Source organism: Tasmannia lanceolata, unplaced genomic scaffold (assembly GCF_043159265.1).
Source record: "Tasmannia lanceolata isolate RefF3 unplaced genomic scaffold, GAP_Taslan_0.1 ptg000004l, whole genome shotgun sequence".
NCBI classification, from domain to species: domain Eukaryota; kingdom Viridiplantae; phylum Streptophyta; class Magnoliopsida; order Canellales; family Winteraceae; genus Tasmannia; species Tasmannia lanceolata.
This window is the reverse complement of record NW_027518681.1, coordinates 5,898,546-5,915,605: the sequence shown is the minus strand read 5'-3', so window position 1 is coordinate 5,915,605 and position 17,060 is coordinate 5,898,546. Positions and strand designations below refer to the sequence as shown.

Below are 17,060 nucleotides of genomic sequence, written 5' to 3'. Positions count from 1 at the left end.
AGTGTTGGTCCAACAAAGTGCTCGCTCGAAGATGACTAATTCCTTTTAGTATTCTAAGTCCATTCTAAGATGAACTAATACACACATTTCCACGAAAATCGATTCTTCATATGCAGATTTCTAGTTATTTGTTAGAGGATGCTCAAATTCCTCAAAAGCTATCAAAAAACTATTAATAAAAGGGATTTCCTAGATGAGCTTACTTTACAGCAGCTTTTGTCATCATTCATGAGGTAGCTCATCTGACATGCAACAGACCATCTGCGATGGACGCTAGCAAACCCCTAAATAAAATGTTGAGTGCCAATATCATTAATAGCCAAGAATATGGGCGAACAAAAATAATAATTTCCTATGTACTCATTTGAGAAAAATTTGTAGAAGGGAAATAATAAATGCACCCCTTTTCATTACTTGGGACACCCAGCTACAATGTATCTATGACTGCAAAGGGGATGTTGTACTTCACATTTAAGGAATGAAGTGACTTGATTGCCACGTACAATGCAGCTGGGTGTCCCAAGTGATGCAAAGGGGCGCATTTATCATTACCCTTTGTAGAACATTTTCTTTTAGGGAAATGTTACATCCGCCCTTTAGATCACTAGGAACACCCCCTGTCAGTGTATTAATGACTAAAGAGGGGTTGTTGTACTTATTATGTCAGAAGTATTCGATGCCCCTGATTGCTACAAACACTGACAGGGGTGTTCCTAGTGATCAAAAGGGGCGGATATACCACTTCCCTTTTTTTAATAATGGTTATTTTTATTAGATTAAAATAAGGAGAGACCAAGATGGCCAGTACAATAAGAGAGGACATGAAACATCAAAACAGGAGAAAAACAAGCACAACGATCAAGAAAGGAGAAAGTAAAAGGACCAATTACCAATGGGGGACAAACATTAGGCAAAATTATCAACATGACCCATGCTTTTCAAAAATTATCAACGGGAGACAAAAGAGGTCTTGTCAGTAAAAGCTGGACGAAAATACCCTTTGGCATTTACAACACGTTTTGACCTTGTTTCTCCTTCTTTCCTCTTCTTTTACTTTTCCATTATTACCTTTTTGATTTTTTTTTACCCCACTAGTCATCTTCCTCCATGTTCAGCCACCATTGTTGTTGGCAAATCTTGAAAACGTGAATGTTGAATTCTTACCATCTATCTCTTTGTATTTAGGTTTTGTTTTTCTTTTCTTTTTTAGGGTTTTGCACTATTTCTCATTCCTTGTTTCTAATTTATCTTGTTTAGGGTTTAAGCGATTTGTTTTTTTGGGTTAGTTCTGGAGATAATGCATGGATGGCTTCACTAACTTTTTTGGAAGATAAGTGGTTGTATACAGTGTTCTAAAAAGAGCTGGGCGGAGCTGGGCGGCTGACTGACCTCCCAGCGCCCAGGCCGCCCAGGCGGCGCCCAGGCGTTTCTAGGCGTTTTTCATTTTTTTTTTAGATATTAATATATTTTCATAATTTCTTGCATTTTTTTATATAAAATATAAGTACTTGAATACATAACAATCCAAACCATTTTATGCATAAGCACTAAACATTAAATAATAACAAAAAGTCAAAAACTTAATAAGAAATTAAGCTTAAAATACTTAATAATTTAAGTATTTAACAATACAACACAAATCCATAACCAAAAAAAGATTAAGATCCAAGCACTTCTTCAGTTTTCATAAATCATTGTCATCTTCCTCCAAGACCAAGACTCTATCTTCATCTGATTCTTCAAACACAATCTCCTCATCCACCCCCTCATCCTCTGTCTCATCATCCAATTGAAAATTATCTTCATCAAGTTCTCTTACATTCCTGAGAATGGTACGAGAGGAAGAAGAAGAACTACCACCAACTCTTCTACTCCTCCGAGGTTCTAAAGCATCATCTGCTCCTGCTGCCTCTCCAACCACTCTCCAAGTAAGTCCCGAACCGGGGTAGACTTCATCTTCTTCTTCTTCGTCACCACCATCCACTATCCATCCTTGAGCCTTACTAGCTTCATTCGCTAGTAACACATCTCCTCCTCGTTCTTTCATCCTTTTCTTCTCATTGAAGAGCTTAGCATTGAATTGAACATAAACAAGATTGTTCAATCTTGAAGCATCTAGCCTATTCCTCTTCTTCGTATGAATCTAAAAAAAGAAAATGCAAGTATTAGTATATTAGTAGCAAAACTTTTAATCTCTAAAATTTTCTTTAAATTATTTTTAACACTTACCCCCTCAAAAGTACTCCAATTCCTCTCACATCCCGAGGAACTTGAAGTCAAAGAAAGTATCCTCATCACCATTCGTTGCAAGTTTGGTATTTCAACACCATAATTGGACCACCATCCAGCTAATTAACCAAAATCAATAAGTAAAATTGAAAGCTTTACTTATAAACTACACTCAATAAGTTATAAGTAAAATTGAAAGCTTTACCAGGATCAAAATTGTCATCATTTTTTTATCTTCCCATAATAGCCAATTTTCTTCCAAACATACCCGAGGCTTGCTTGTACTTCAACAATTCCACATTAGACAGTATATGTTGGGTATCAAAATCGTCGGGGAAGAAATTCTCAATGCAAGTTATCATGGCATCCATAACACGAGGATCCTTCTCTACTTTATCATCTCTAAAGTAATAGTAAGGATTCAAGAAGTAGCCAGCTAAATGCAATGGACTATCAAGCCGATCTTTGGCCTTTGCATCAATGATTTCTAAGATAGGCTTATAGGTATTCTCATTGTTTTTGAAAGCTCCCATTACCTCTTTCTTTGCATCTTCAAGTTCACCAACCAAGAAGCCCATGGATGGCTTCCAATCCCCATCAACAAGCCGAAGAACCTTCACTAAAGGGCCAAACACTCTTAAAGCCATGCTTACACCATTCCAAAAACTCAAACTTAAGATGGTTCCCATTGCCGCTTTTCCTTTTGTACTCTTTGACCACTTACATTCACCCCACTCTTCCGAAGAGAACATAAGCCTTAACTTGTCCTTCTTTTCCATCAAGCTTTGCAAGGTTAGGTATGAACTTGCAAATCTTGTAACCCCCGGCCTCACTATGTCTCTCTTCTTCGTAAACTTTCTCATCATAGCCAATGTCTTATGGTGTGCATATATGAAAATGGTCAAAGCCTTTGCCTTTTCAATCACTCCTTTGAATCTTGGGGTCTTACCTATTCCTTCAAGAATGAGGTTTAATGTATGAGTGGCACAAGAGGTCCAAAATATGTTTGGCCTCTTCTCCTTCAATATCATTGCTGCCGCCATATTATTTGAAGCATTATCTGTCACAACTTGCACAACATTTTGCGGTCCCAAATCTTCAATACATTTGTCCACATACTCAAATATGTATTGCCCTGTGTGTGCCTCCTCAGAATCCTCAACGGAAGAAAGGAAACTTGTACCCAACCTGCAATTGACACACAAATTCATTATACTTCTTCTCTTTCGATCCGTCCAAGCATCTGTCATGATAGAACAACCGGTCTTCCACCACTCTTCCTCCTGTTCTTTGAGTGATTTCTTAGTCCTCTCAACTTCTTGCTTCAATAGAGGCTCCCGTAATTGGTATTGGGATGGTGGTACGTATCCTGGACCAAATTGACCTACGGCCTCAACAAAACGATGAAAGCTATCCAAGACAGTAGCATGGAATGGGATTCCCGATTCATAAACCCAACGTGCCAAATATGCATGAACATCATTGCTACGACTTGTAAAGAGAGCATCATTGATGCTTTTTTGCCTCGTCTTTTGACCCAAATTCATTGTTGCTTCCGGATTGATCTTGGATGCATATTGATCCATAGGCCCAAGCTCACGTGGCCTCTTGGAACCTATCTCAATGATTTCATCATCTTCTTCATTTATATGAACCTCCTCCCTCACTTCTTTTAAATGTTCTTTCTTCTCCTTTTTCTTGGTCTTTGGTTCGGCCAAAGCGGTCCTACATCTTTGTTTGTCCAACTCCGTAGACTTAGGGCAAGATGTAACGGATCCTTTAATGCCGGCAATATGTTGCTTAAGCCGATTGATACCCGAGTTAATTACTTTCCCACACAACTTGCACCTAATTTTGCTGAGATCAGTTGGAGAAATCAGTTCTCCATATTCCCATCCTACATCCCCCGATTTACGCCTCAAAGCGTCTGATGTAGCTTCCGAAGTATTAGATGCCGCGGATGATCCAGTTGCAGCCATAATTCACAAGACACTATACATCAAATATAATTAATTAGACAATTAATTCAGCACTCACATTCAGCAATCAGCATTCAGAATTTCAGATTTCAGAAAAAAGAAGAAGGAAGGGTGCAGAAGTAAAAATGCAATTTCAGCAATCAGCACTTTGCAATTTCAGTTTGCGTATTGACTCCAAAAAGGCAAAAATAAAAATGAAGAAAGAAAGGAAATAAAAAAAAAGCAGGAGGGTGCAGAAAAGAAAAAGGGCTCTACAATCAGTTTGCAATTTTCAGTCCAATAATCAATTCGGGCTCCACAATCAGTTTGTAATTTTCATTTTTCAGTCCAATAATCAATTCGAGGCTCCACAAGCAGTTTTCATATTAAAAAACAAACAGGCCCTTAGTGTAGATTTGTAGTCCCCAACTGATTATTAGACTGAAAATTGAACAAAATTTGTTGGGGCTGTTTGCTAAACAAAAAAAAACACATCTAACATGCCGTTCCTCTCTCTCTCTCTCTCTCTCTCTCTCTCTCTCTCTCTGTGGAATGATAGATAGTGCATCCACGTAGCTTATCAAATTATGTAAGCATACAGAGAAGTTACATGATGGGTGGCCATTCGAACCCATATTTTTCATAGGATGATCCAAACCATCCATTTGTTGGGCCACAGCATAAACAGGTTGTGCCCCAAAAAGTCATTTCCATAGGATTATCCTAACCGTCTGAACTATTGAAGTTTCCATAATGTGCAGTTCCTCTATGGACGGTTGGGATCATCATATAGAGATACATTTTGGGGCACAAGCCCAACAAATGAACGGTTTGGATCAACCTATGCAGTGGGTCGTACCATTATTATTTGAAAATTTCTGGTTTGTATGTATGGTCACCCATCACAAATGAACGGTTTGTATTTTAACCGCTTGAGGGTAGCATTCCTCTTTAATCTTTATAATCTTTGATTATAAAATCAAGGTTTTAACTTATAAAATTTTAAAATCCACGGTGGGTGTGGGTGTGTGTATGTGAGAGAGAGAGAGAGAGAGAGAGAGAGAGAGAGAGAGATGGAGACGGAGACGGAAAAAAAAAATCAACTTACAGATGTGCAGTTGCAGCCTTACAGGTTAGGCTTCTTCTTCTTCTTCTTCGGCTTCGGTTTCTTTTAGGGTTACTGGTTATAGCTTTAGGGTTTAGTATTTTACAGCTTTAGGATTTAAAGCTTTAGGGTTTTGAAGTTTTTGGGTTTTACTGTTTTAGACTTTTAGTTTTAGTCGATGTTGAGGTTTGAGAAGAGGGTGAGGGTTTTACGTTTTAGGTTTTAGGTTATAAAAACTAAAAAATACACTAAAAAAGGCACCCCTTTTATTTCTTTAGGCACCCCTCTTTAAAAATTAAAATAACTAAAAAGGCACCCCTTTTATTACTTCAAACACCCCCTCTTTTATCACACCGCCCAAACCCGCCCCGCCTAGGCCCACGCACATCGCCTGGGCGGCCGCCTCATCGCCTGGGCGGCCACCTAATAACGCCCAGGCGGTGAGGCCGCTTTTTTAAACGCCTAGGGCCTGGGCGGTGCGTTTTTTCCACGCTCAGCGCCTAGGCGGCCGCCCAGGCCGCCTTTTAGAACACTGGTTGTATAAGAAAAAGTTGATGTAATACATGAATGGATGGCTACACATTTTTTGATTTACTTAATTTTTTTTTTTTTTGTAATACACAAATTGGGATGTAATACATGAAGCACATTTAATGAAAACAACATCCATTTCTTTTGTTATTTCTATCATGGGCAGAATTATAATGCCATTAGAAGAGTTGCTATAGGTATGGGGTTTTGTAGCAGAAGGGGTTTATCAACTCTCTGGAAGGGGGTTAGTAACTCTCAAAAGTAGGGTTACCAATTTTCGAAAGGGCTTATCAAGTGCTTGAAAATTGGCCGAGGGTACTGGAGTTTTGGAAGAGGGTTTTCAAGTCTTTAGGATTGGGGTTATCTAGTATAAAAAATGGGGTCACCAATTTCCAAATGGGGTGATCAAGTCCCTAAAAATTGGCCAAAGGTACTAGAGTTTTGAAAGGGGTTTTCAAGTCTCTGGGATTGGGGTTATCTAGTAAAAAAAATGAGGTTACCAATTTCTGAATGGGCTTATCAAGTCCTTGAAAATTGGCTAAGGGTACTACAGTTTTGGAAGGGGATTTCCAAGTCTTTAGGATTGGGGTTATCAAGTATCAAAATGGGGTTACCAATTTCCGAATGGGCTTATCAAGTCCCTGAAAATTGGCCGAGGGTTCCGAATGGGCTTATCAAGTCCCTTATGAACACGTTTTTGCTTCCTGTTTTTTTTCACTCGTTCATTTTCATGTTTTTTTCTTTCTACCGTACGATTCATCTTCCTCGTCCTCTATTAAAAGGGAGAAGGAGAAATGCAAAACCCTAAAACAAATGAAAAACAAACCCTAGATATTGAGAGAGAAATGAGAATGAACTCACGTTTCAAATTTTCGAGTTTTCCCGCCTCCAATGGTGGCTAAATGATGAAGAAGATGACTAGTAAGGTAAAAAAACAAAGTTGAAAATTAAAAAGTAAAAAAAAAGAGGGAAAGATGAGAGAAGAGGGAAAAGTGAAAAAGCAAATTGTGTTGTTTAAGAAGAGGGCATTTTCGTCTAGCTTTTAATGACAAGACCTCTTTTGTCCCTCGTTTATAATTTCTAAAAGCACGAGTCCTGTTGATAATTCCACCAAATTTTTGTCCCCCATTGGTAATTGATCCAAAGTAAAAAAAGCTCAATAGTCCAACACAATTATCTTTCACAGGGCCTCCTCTACATTGGCAGTAGACCTTATATAGAAAAAATAGTGGGCTTACCCCAGGAAATGCAAGCTAAACAGTTGTCTTTTGTTTTTTTTAATGATAACAGTTGTCTTTGGTTACTCTTGAAAAGCCACAAATCAACCTTGTTTCCATTTGTATTTTACAGCCACACCGCCTTCTTAACATGAAATAATCCAAGCTGCTCCACATATTTAAGTAACAAAAGAATGGAATATGGAATTAAATTCATGAAGGCTAGGTTTCCTTTGACGTAAAATGGGAGTAAAACAAAATTTACACCCATGAAATAGGCAAAACTGCTCCACATATTTAAGTAACAAAAGAAAGAAAAACGGGATTAAATTTACGAAGGCTGGTTTATTTTGATGTAAAATGGGCCTAAAACAAAATTTACTCCCATTCCAAACCATTCTATGTCGAAAGAAATGAAGCCAAAGTACATTATTTTCCAAGATTTCAAACCCTTCTAAAGGTATTTTCTTCTAAAAATTGACAAAAATACCCACTTCTCCCACTAAATTAGTTAAAAGCTTCTTCTTTTCCTCACCTTGCCTAATCTTTTTCCAACCCGAAAACCCAATCTATGACTTAAATGAAGTAATCCAATCATCGACATCTCACAAATACCCACCAAGGGTCTTCTCCAAAGCCAGGATTTCTATCAAGAAATTCCTCAAGCAAACCAAAGAATAGCATTTTCCCATGCTGATATTGATTCCGATGACGAGTGGATCACTGTTACAGAAGGCCCTCTTCTTCCTGTTGATCATCTCTGGATGGATGAGGATGGCATGGTATTTGTAATCTCACTTCTATTTAGCCCATTCACATCACTTCAGTTGATGTGCTACTTCGACGACCATCATGATCGGTTGGTAGTAATTCTAAATCAACTTCTCAGCCATAGAAGAGAAAGAATACTCCTCAAAGTGAGCATATTTTTAAAATTTTATAGAACACATTCTGCTCAAGTTTAGGTTTTAGATGTTAAGTTCTACTTTTAATTTATAATAAGTAAATATTTTGCAAATTAATGCCTGTGAAGGCAAAGGTCAGGTAGTTCATGGCCACCATTTTAGCATGGATGAGGAAGAGGAGTATGATGATGGGAGAGGAGGATATCCACTAAACAAATGGAGACTTGGAGAGGATGTGGAGGATGTGATTGAGGACGAAGACTTCTTGTTTGTATTTGAGGTGTAGTCGAGTCCTTAAATACATGGCAATTCTAATATTATTATTTTTTAAATGGTACCTCTGCCATTATATTATGATACAACAAAAAAAGTGACAGGGGTTCTCGAGATTCCATACCTGCTAAAGGTTAACAGTGAATGAAGGGAAAGGGATCTACAAGTCAGGATCCAAGATTCATGTACAGAAAGAGATCAAAATTCAAAACTACAAACTGGTGGACAGCTTTCACCACCTTCTTACTAATGATGTGAGCAACTGCAACAACAAACAAAAAACATTCTCCATTATGAATCAGTTCAAATCCTTAGCAACTGCAGGGTTAGTGTAAAAGTCGGTGATAGTAAGCAGTTTTAGTTCAATGTTTAATTCCATGGTTGCTGACAAATTCCTTACTTGCTATGAACAATATTCCAGAGAGAGCTTCTCCAAATTATATAATGTCTTTCAGGTCCATTCTTCTGTTAGTATATAAACTCTCTTTATTCGCCTGGAGTCAATGAAGTCTCTGTGTTCTATTTCTTAGTCCGTTCTGTTTTTATTCTTTTTTTTCATTTTTTTCATTTTTTGAACAGATAAAAGAAATTTATGAGGGCTTTGTATTTATGTTTTATAACCAATTTTCAACACTAGGTGTATAATGACAGACTAGTACGCTCGAAAAAGAAAAACCTTAGAATGAAAATAGAAAGGCTGAAGTTTAAAGATGCCTAATTGGATCAGCTTCCCTAGAAAGAACATTCACTATCCTTCAGCAGAAACTCCCATAAACAAAAGAGAATTTCTGATGAAACTTTCACTTGACTCTCCTTGAGATTGACTCAATGTTTCATGTATGAGTATATACGAATGTAGTTATGATGAGAGAAATGCACATTGGATTTCAAAGAGAAACATCAAATTTAGGCTACTAGGGTAGACTGGGAGATGTGCATTTGGTTTTTCAACTGAACTTTGACAGTTCAGGACTAACCCAGCAGCCAAAAGGTTGGCCAGGATTTAATTAATCCTAGACTAGAGTTTTGTTTAATTCAGGAAAACCAAGTATGTTTGGCCATTCTAAAAAAATAAGAGGTGTCTTTCTCGTCAAAGAAAAACATGAAATTTATGGAAACAACAAGCACTGTGTTGATTGAAATATGCTACCCTAAATTTAATACAACAAAATGATTATGGATTTCTTACCTCCAAAAGTTCGAATGGGCTCCCACGCCTGTACACATCACTTCTCTTGCTTTGATCATTAGGAAAAAGGGCATAGAGAAGCGCTCTCCATCCAATCAGCAAAATGGCCGTGGTTCCCATAGTTACAAACACAAAGCTGGACTGAGGAATATGGCCCGATGTTGCCACCCGGATGATCAATCCTAACTGCCATGACAAATAATGATACATCAAGAGCAAATTAGAAGCAGTATGTAAGTCACAGTTGAATGGAAAAGCTGGGAAAATGTGAACACAGAAAATTTGGGATGAATAGAAGTAATGTAAAAAAAAGAGAAACCTTAGGAGAATTAGACGGGAAACAGGTTCCTCATGTGTTTCTCCCACATCTCCTATGTGAGGGTTTATTTCTTGTCGCTTCTTGCTGCTCCCTTTTATAGGGTTTACATTTCTCCCTTTCGCATTAAATTTGCTTCATGTGTGAGTTTCCAGCACATTTTGTAATGTAAATTGATTTATGGATTGCCATGAGGAAAAGTAATTATACTTAATAATAACAATAAAGCAATTTGATTGTCAGAGTTAAAATTCCTATATTTTAAGAATTACATGAAGGGAAATTTGAAAAAGTAGAAATTTATGGAAAAAGAACACGAAAAGCATTTAAACAAAGAGAGAATGTCATTTGTTTTGAGTGACACATTTCAATGCCAGCACAAACCACTCACACCATAGGAATTGCAGCCAAACAAGCAACTGCTGAAACAGGACAACTAGTTATGAGCATATGCTACTAGAGTAGCAACGAAAAATAACCAATGTGGATACAGTCACCTGTAAGGGTGTCAATTTTGGCTCGGGCTCGGAAGCTCGCTCGAGCTCGGCTCGAATCCTTAACGAGCCGAGCCGAGCCGGCTGACCAGGCTCGTTAAGCTTAACGAGCCGAGCCCGAGTTAGGCCAGGCTCGGCTCGGCTCGTCTCGTTAAGGCTCGTTAAGAATTTAATATATTTAAATATATATATTATATATTAATATATACACTAAAAGGGTTGTCTAGGGAGTGAAAGGGGGAGGCAAAATATGTCACTTCTTTTTTGGAACCCCATTTGTTACTTGGACCACCCCCCGTAGTGTAAAAAGAGTAGTAAAAAAACACTAGATAGGGCTGCCCAGGGAAGATGAGGGGTGTGAAATTAATACAATTCGAGCTCGATAAGGCTCGCGAGCCTGGTTCGAGCCCGAGCCGAGCTTTTGAGCTTAACGACGAGCCGAGCCTGGCCAAGCTCGGCTCGGTTCGGCTCGTTTACACCCGCAGTCACCTGTCCAAATGATAAGATTCATTTCAGCATCAACTGCTCACACCACAAGAGCATTGGAAAGAAGAGGTTATCTGGCGTGCTAGGTTTTTGACATAGTACTCAAAAGCACATTTGAGTTGCACCTATTAGTAGGGACAATAAGCCAGCTCCACATGTCCCAGTCTTGAGGAAAAATCAAGATGCACACTTCTTATTGTTTAAGTTCTCTATCTCTTTTAATAAAGGGCCCACATTGCATGGACTCTTCTAAACAGGCACATCGGACACTGACACTCTGTGGATTCGACGGTTACATGTGGTTATTTTCTTTCAGGTTCTCATGGTGCAACGGTAAGGTTGCTCCGTTGTGACCTGGTGGTCACAGGTTTGAGTCACAGAAACAGCCTCTCTGCAAAGTAGGGGTAAGGCTGCGTGCATCTAGCCCTCCCCAGACCCCGCAATGGCGGAAGCCTCTTGCACTGGGCCACCCCCTTTTTTTTTTAACATACATATAGCTTACTGCAAGAGGGCGAGCCTTGGCGCAACGGTAAGGTTGCTCCATTGTGACCTGGTCGTCACGGGTTCGAGTCATGGAAAAAGCCTCTCTACAAAGCAGGGGTAAGGCTGCGTACATCTAGCCCTCCCCAGACCCCGCAATGGCGGGAGCCTCGTGCACTGTCTCTCTCTCTCTCTCTCTCTCTCCCCCCAAACCCAACCCCCCCCCCCCCCCCCCCCCCCACCAACACACACACACAAATAGGTTAGCAGTTCCTAATGCAAATCATGTTGAAGGATGGTCTTTTTTTTTTCTGAAAATATAAATGAAAAGGTATAAATAAGGACTCTGTCAAAATTCCAGAAAAAGAAAAGGACTCAGCTCATCAACAGTCGAAGTCTTCGTCCTCAATCACATCATCCACATCCTCTCTAAGTTGAAGGATGATCTTAAAATAATTCAAATAGAATTTCAGTAAAACAAATTCTATTATTTTCAAAATTTCTGTCACTTCATAAGATACCATGCATAAAACTGAAAGAAAATATTTGAAAATATACAAACCTGTCAAAAGTTGGAATTATAAAATGCAAGTGACTAAAATTTCAGGTTTAAGAAATAAAATATTAGAAGAAAGCATTACAATTGAGAAGGAAAAATATGCAACAGATGTAATGGGGCTTCATATGATATGGAATAAAGTCATAAACTATATTCCATAGGCTTTGATTCTTACTTCTTCCTTCTAAATAATCAGAACATTTGAAGAAAGAATAATAGTCTTTGAGAAGATAACTGAGATGTAGAATAGAGGGAAGAGAAGAGAAGGAAAGAAGAAGGAAGATGTAGGATTTATAAGACCACTATGAAATCAACCTACTTTATAAAGGAGTTTGGAAACAAAAAATTATGACCACACCATAAACGATAATGGGCTATATCATAACCTGTAAAACTAATCACTAAAACATAAAATAAACCCACTAAAAACAAAGTCTATCCAAGTAATTTCCCTCAGGCTGGAGCATAGATAGGATACGTGCCCAGCATGGAACAAATAAAACTAAACTAACTTCGACCAACAGCCTTTGTAAATATGTCTGTTAGTTGATCTTTTACCCTCACACTTGGAGTAGATATTAGCTTTGTTGTGGCTGTTTCACAAGTACAGTGACAATCCACTTCAATGTGCCTGGTTCTCATAGATCTGAAAATCTCTCAAAAGTTTTTTTTTTTCAAAAGAGGGAACCAAAATCAGTTCTCTGACTAAAAAATTGTAATATTTTCTGCCAGGTCATCACAATTTAAACATCGTTTAGATTTGTGTTCGACTCATCCAAAACTCACCGAGCTCTGCTCACGAAAAAGCAGTCGGCCCTAACCCGAGTTAACTCGGCCAAGTTCTGAGCCAAGTCGACGAGTTTTGAAACATTGATTAGGACACTATACATATTGCAACAATCCTATGTTTCACTAAATATGTGATCATATTGAATTTGTTTTTCACTTTGTGCGTGACAATGTCAAAAGAGTAATATCAGGACCAAAGATCAAGTAGAGATGTATTCCCATTAGAAAGTTAGGAATGTTAGAATTGCATTCCCCACTTGCAAGAGGTTGTTGATTTTATTCAAGTTTTGTTGTTATGACTATGTTCTTACAGCTACAAGCATAATTCCCAAGAAAAGAAAATATAATCATGTTGTGATACTACCACTGCCAAGTAAAGGGCAATGGTTGCAATGGGACTTGCTAGGTGTATTACCAATTAAAGGAATACCCATGATGAACATTATCATCACCTCACAAGAACTGTGAGTGCAACATCCCTCGATGGAAGTTTATCTAACTATACTAGTGGCAATCTTCATGCCCAAGAGTGATGCAACACTATGGTAACCATAGTTTGTATTGTTCCCACAGAAAATAGTTCCTTGGATATAGTAAGCAAAATTGCATCCCAATGACCCCACACTCCATAGAATGGTTGATGTAGGATGTTTCTGGGCAAGAGATTGTTATAAGATTTTAAGGTTGATTAAGGAATGCTGAGAGGATTTCGTTAGGGTTTTAAAATCAAGAATAGCAATAAGAAAAGCAAGGCTAATGAATGGATCTCACAGCAAATAGAAGGAAAAATGCGGGAAATAAATACCTTAGTCAAAGAATCACAAGAGACAAATATAAACAACTCTAGAATGTACCTAGATAAAGGCATCCCACATCCAAAGCTCTGATACCAAACTGATGTAGGATGTTTTCTAGGAAAGGGATGCACGAAGGGTTGGGACGGAAAGGGGATGGCTTTGGTATTTGATGGGCTGAAAGTAAAAGTTGGTTGAATGGTTGAGAGAGATGGGGCTTACGTAGGTAGCAAGTATGCATAAAGAAATGAAAAAAATGAACAAGATATATGAGTATTATTTTTCTTGAGTTAGTGAAAGAGCTTCTCTTCTTCATAGGTGTGAAGCCTTCGAAATTCAAGTGTGAAGCTTGAAACCTGATGTGATTCTAGGTTATTATCTTCCATCAACTTCCTCCTCTCTCATATAAACTCTTGGTTGGTAAGAACTAATAATCTAAGAGAAGTTAATTTGTCTTCCATGAGCTACTTTCTTCAAACAATTCCTTGACCATCCCTTGCAGAGCTTCCTGGGGAGATGTCATGGTCGAGAGCTAAAAGTTTTCAGCTCCTAGGAGCTCTAATAGGGTACCTCATAGAGTAATCTAGGTGGCAGCCTTTGATGGTTTCCACACAAGTTGTGGGCATTTCAGAAACCAGCCACCTAGGGATCTACAGCATATAAAACATGTGCCTTGTTAGCTTAAAACACAGATATGTGCATAGGGACACAATTATAGATGTGCGGACACGTGCTAGCAGCAGAAAGTCTCTATCGGATAAGTTCAAACTAGAATAGAGATGACACTGCAACCAAGAGTAGGTGCTCCAAAGTTTACCTCCCCTCCCTGCGGCCTATAATTCCTCCCCCCAATCAGAAGATGTAACCGTTTTCTAAGTTTAGAACCTAAGAGGTGATGTGATCGATCAATAAACCCTTTGAAGGGAAAACTTCTGCATGCATTTTGGATTTAATTCTAATGGTATAAATTTTTTAAAATATATAAGTTACAGCATGGCCCGAACAAGATGGACAAGGCCAACGAAGGGAAACCAAAAAAGAACAATAACTCATCCCTTATAAAGTGGAAATTGGTAGGCAATTACTAAAGATGGCCGATCCATAGCTAATGAGATGGCATCTTCATTTGCATCCCGGCCAATAAGATGGAGGGAAACCTCACTGTATAGGAAGAGATCAAGTATTTCCTCAATAGCATATATTGTTTAAGTGAATCTTCGATGCGCTCAAGCCAACTCTGTTTTACCCTGGATGAGTTTATGTCCAAGTCCAAGGTTTGCCCTACCAAGTCAATAAAGATCTCCTTTGACTCGCCCGAGTTACTGAAAGGTTAACCGCATCAATCATTGACTCATCCGATATGACTCCCTCTTACCTCGGCCGAGTTCTCATGTGAGTTCCAAACAACGATGACACCAAAGTAGAGGTAGTTTAGCTAGCCTTTTATCATTCGCTAATTTTTAATTAGGTAACTTGCTACATTCAGTCATAAGAATTCACTCGTACCACTACTAAAATTCTGACAAGACGTTGCACATGTAGTGGTCTCTTAATGTCCGTGCGATATGTAGTTGTTGATACCAACACAGCTAGATGAGGGGAGAGAACATTATCTTGGTTCTAAGTGGAAGTGACGTCTGCATCTTAACTATGAGTAAATATATTGTTACCACATCCTAAAAATATAAAGACTCAGGTATATTATCACTCAAAAAAAGGAGATTTGTTAGGTAATTTCATGTAAAGTCATTTTGTGGCTCACTTTTGCATGAGAGAATAGCCACCTTAGAAGAATTAAATGAATAAGACAAAATCTGCTAAAAACTGAGCCTGTGTGGCTGTTCTCTCTTGCGAAAGTGTGCCGTGAAATGGCTTTCCGCAAAATTACCTAGCAAATCCCCTAAAAAAGATGATATAAGTTGTGGACCGGGTGATTAGCCTTCATAGTAAAAGGCCATTTTTAGTGTCCACATGGATCTCCTAAATGTAAATTGTACTTCAAGCACGTCGATCTAATGCTGAGACCAACTTCTATATAAAAAATTTAGGCTATAAGCCTACATCTTCTTCAGACGCCTGATAGTATGGAATGTGGTTAAAAGGATAGAAATATACATCTCCGACAATTGAAGCCTAGCATCCCAACACCACATTTATGCTTCGCTGATAATGGTTTCAATGAAATAGATTAACATAAAACCTTAACATGATTGTACTTGAACCCTAAAATCCCATATGCGAAGGCCATCACATTTACTACTATTAGATCATATTCCAAGATTTATGTCAAGCTAAATAAAATCAATTTGCATGATTACTCATAAAATGTTTATCCTAAACTCCATTAGTAGAAATTGCAAACCAATACCATTTAAATTCAACTAAAACACACATATTTGAAAAACATTCACATCTTTTAAATACTTCATCACAAATTCACAACCAAAATCAAGTCCATGAAAATTCAAAACTTACTGGAATTCCCACCGCCCACGACTTGGCAGCGGCAATAACCGCTTTGCTATAACCATTCTTTCCTCTACCATCATCATCATAACCCCCAAGAAAATAAGCCCCTAAAAACCATCCTGCAAAACCATTTAAACCACTCAAAACAATAAAACCCCCACAACCCATTAGCCAAAAAAAAAATGAGAAAACAAAAAAACTCACCAGCAATAAAAGGGTCAGCAGTATGAAGTGTGTCAATATCAAAAACAGCAAACCCATGGCGAAATCTTCCAATTGCAGCAAACAAAAGCAAAAACAAAACATCCCCACCAGCAAGAAAGGCAACACGACTGAAACCCAGAAAGAGAATTACCCCCAACAGTTATAATCCAAAGGGAAAAAAAGAAAAACAAAACAATCAAATCAACGGTCAGATTTTACTTACCCCCATGAATTCAACGGAGAGGATAACTGGGTTTTCTCGAATTGAATTACTCCTTCTAAAGGAATGTCTTTTTCTTCAACTAAAACGGTCTCTTCATTGCCAAAAGGTTGGGGAGATGGGTTTGATAGAGAATGTTTTGCTGTTGTGAGGTTTAATCGTTTTTTTGGGTCTTTAGAGTTGAATTTGGGTTTAGGGTGAGAGAAGAGAGAGGGTTTTGGATTGGCAATGGGGAGAGGAGATGAAAAGACACATCTCTTTGCAGAGAGAGCTCCGTTCGGAGCTTGGGTTAGGAGAATCTGCATTGTTTGCTCTGGCTCACAACTCACAAGGCCACACATTTCAGTTTTATATATATCTCTTAAAACCGGGAAATGATATCACCACTACAGTATTTTGATGATCACACTAGGATGATCCAAACCGTCCATTAGAAGGGCCACAGCCTAAATAGGTCGTGCCCCAAAAATCATTTCCATAGACCAACCTATGGAAATGATTTTTGGAGCACCGAGCTATTTAGGCTGTGGCCCAGTTAATGGACGGTTTGGATCATCCTATGGTGCGGGCCGTACATTACTTTTAATAAAGTGAGGAGTGCGATCATCAAAACAGTAGTGCTGGTAACATTTCCCTAGAAAAATTCTAAGAAAACGATGCCTGTTAGGCTCTTTCGTAACAGGCATTTTGTGATGATTCAAATGATCAACGGTCTCTATTATACATAAAATTCTCCATGTGGACCCATTGTATACTACTGTTAGGATTTATTCTAATGGTCTCCAACCACATAGTATGACTTTTATTACAGAGTGTGGATTTCCCATTATGAAGTGAAAATG

The 17,060-nt window shown here is 38.4% G+C and overlaps 2 protein-coding genes across 2 annotated transcripts; both read right to left on the bottom strand.

Annotated features, from left to right (window-relative positions):
* Positions 1 to 1,684: 1,684 nt before the first annotated feature.
* LOC143875954 (uncharacterized) lies at positions 1,685 to 4,208 on the bottom strand. The gene is made up of 3 exons (XM_077377534.1): positions 2,498 to 4,208; positions 2,230 to 2,348; positions 1,685 to 2,143 (listed from the first exon to the last, which is right to left on the bottom strand). The coding sequence occupies exons 1-3, from the start codon at positions 4,206 to 4,208 to the stop codon at positions 1,685 to 1,687; spliced, it is 2,289 nt and encodes a 762-aa protein (XP_077233649.1).
* A 4,036-nt stretch (positions 4,209 to 8,244) lies between these two features.
* LOC143876130 (uncharacterized) lies at positions 8,245 to 16,556 on the bottom strand. The gene is made up of 5 exons (XM_077377783.1): positions 16,222 to 16,556; positions 15,999 to 16,126; positions 15,801 to 15,913; positions 9,408 to 9,593; positions 8,245 to 8,480 (listed from the first exon to the last, which is right to left on the bottom strand). The coding sequence occupies exons 1-5, from the start codon at positions 16,521 to 16,523 to the stop codon at positions 8,451 to 8,453; spliced, it is 759 nt and encodes a 252-aa protein (XP_077233898.1). The 5' UTR covers positions 16,524 to 16,556; the 3' UTR covers positions 8,245 to 8,450.
* Positions 16,557 to 17,060: the final 504 nt, after the last annotated feature.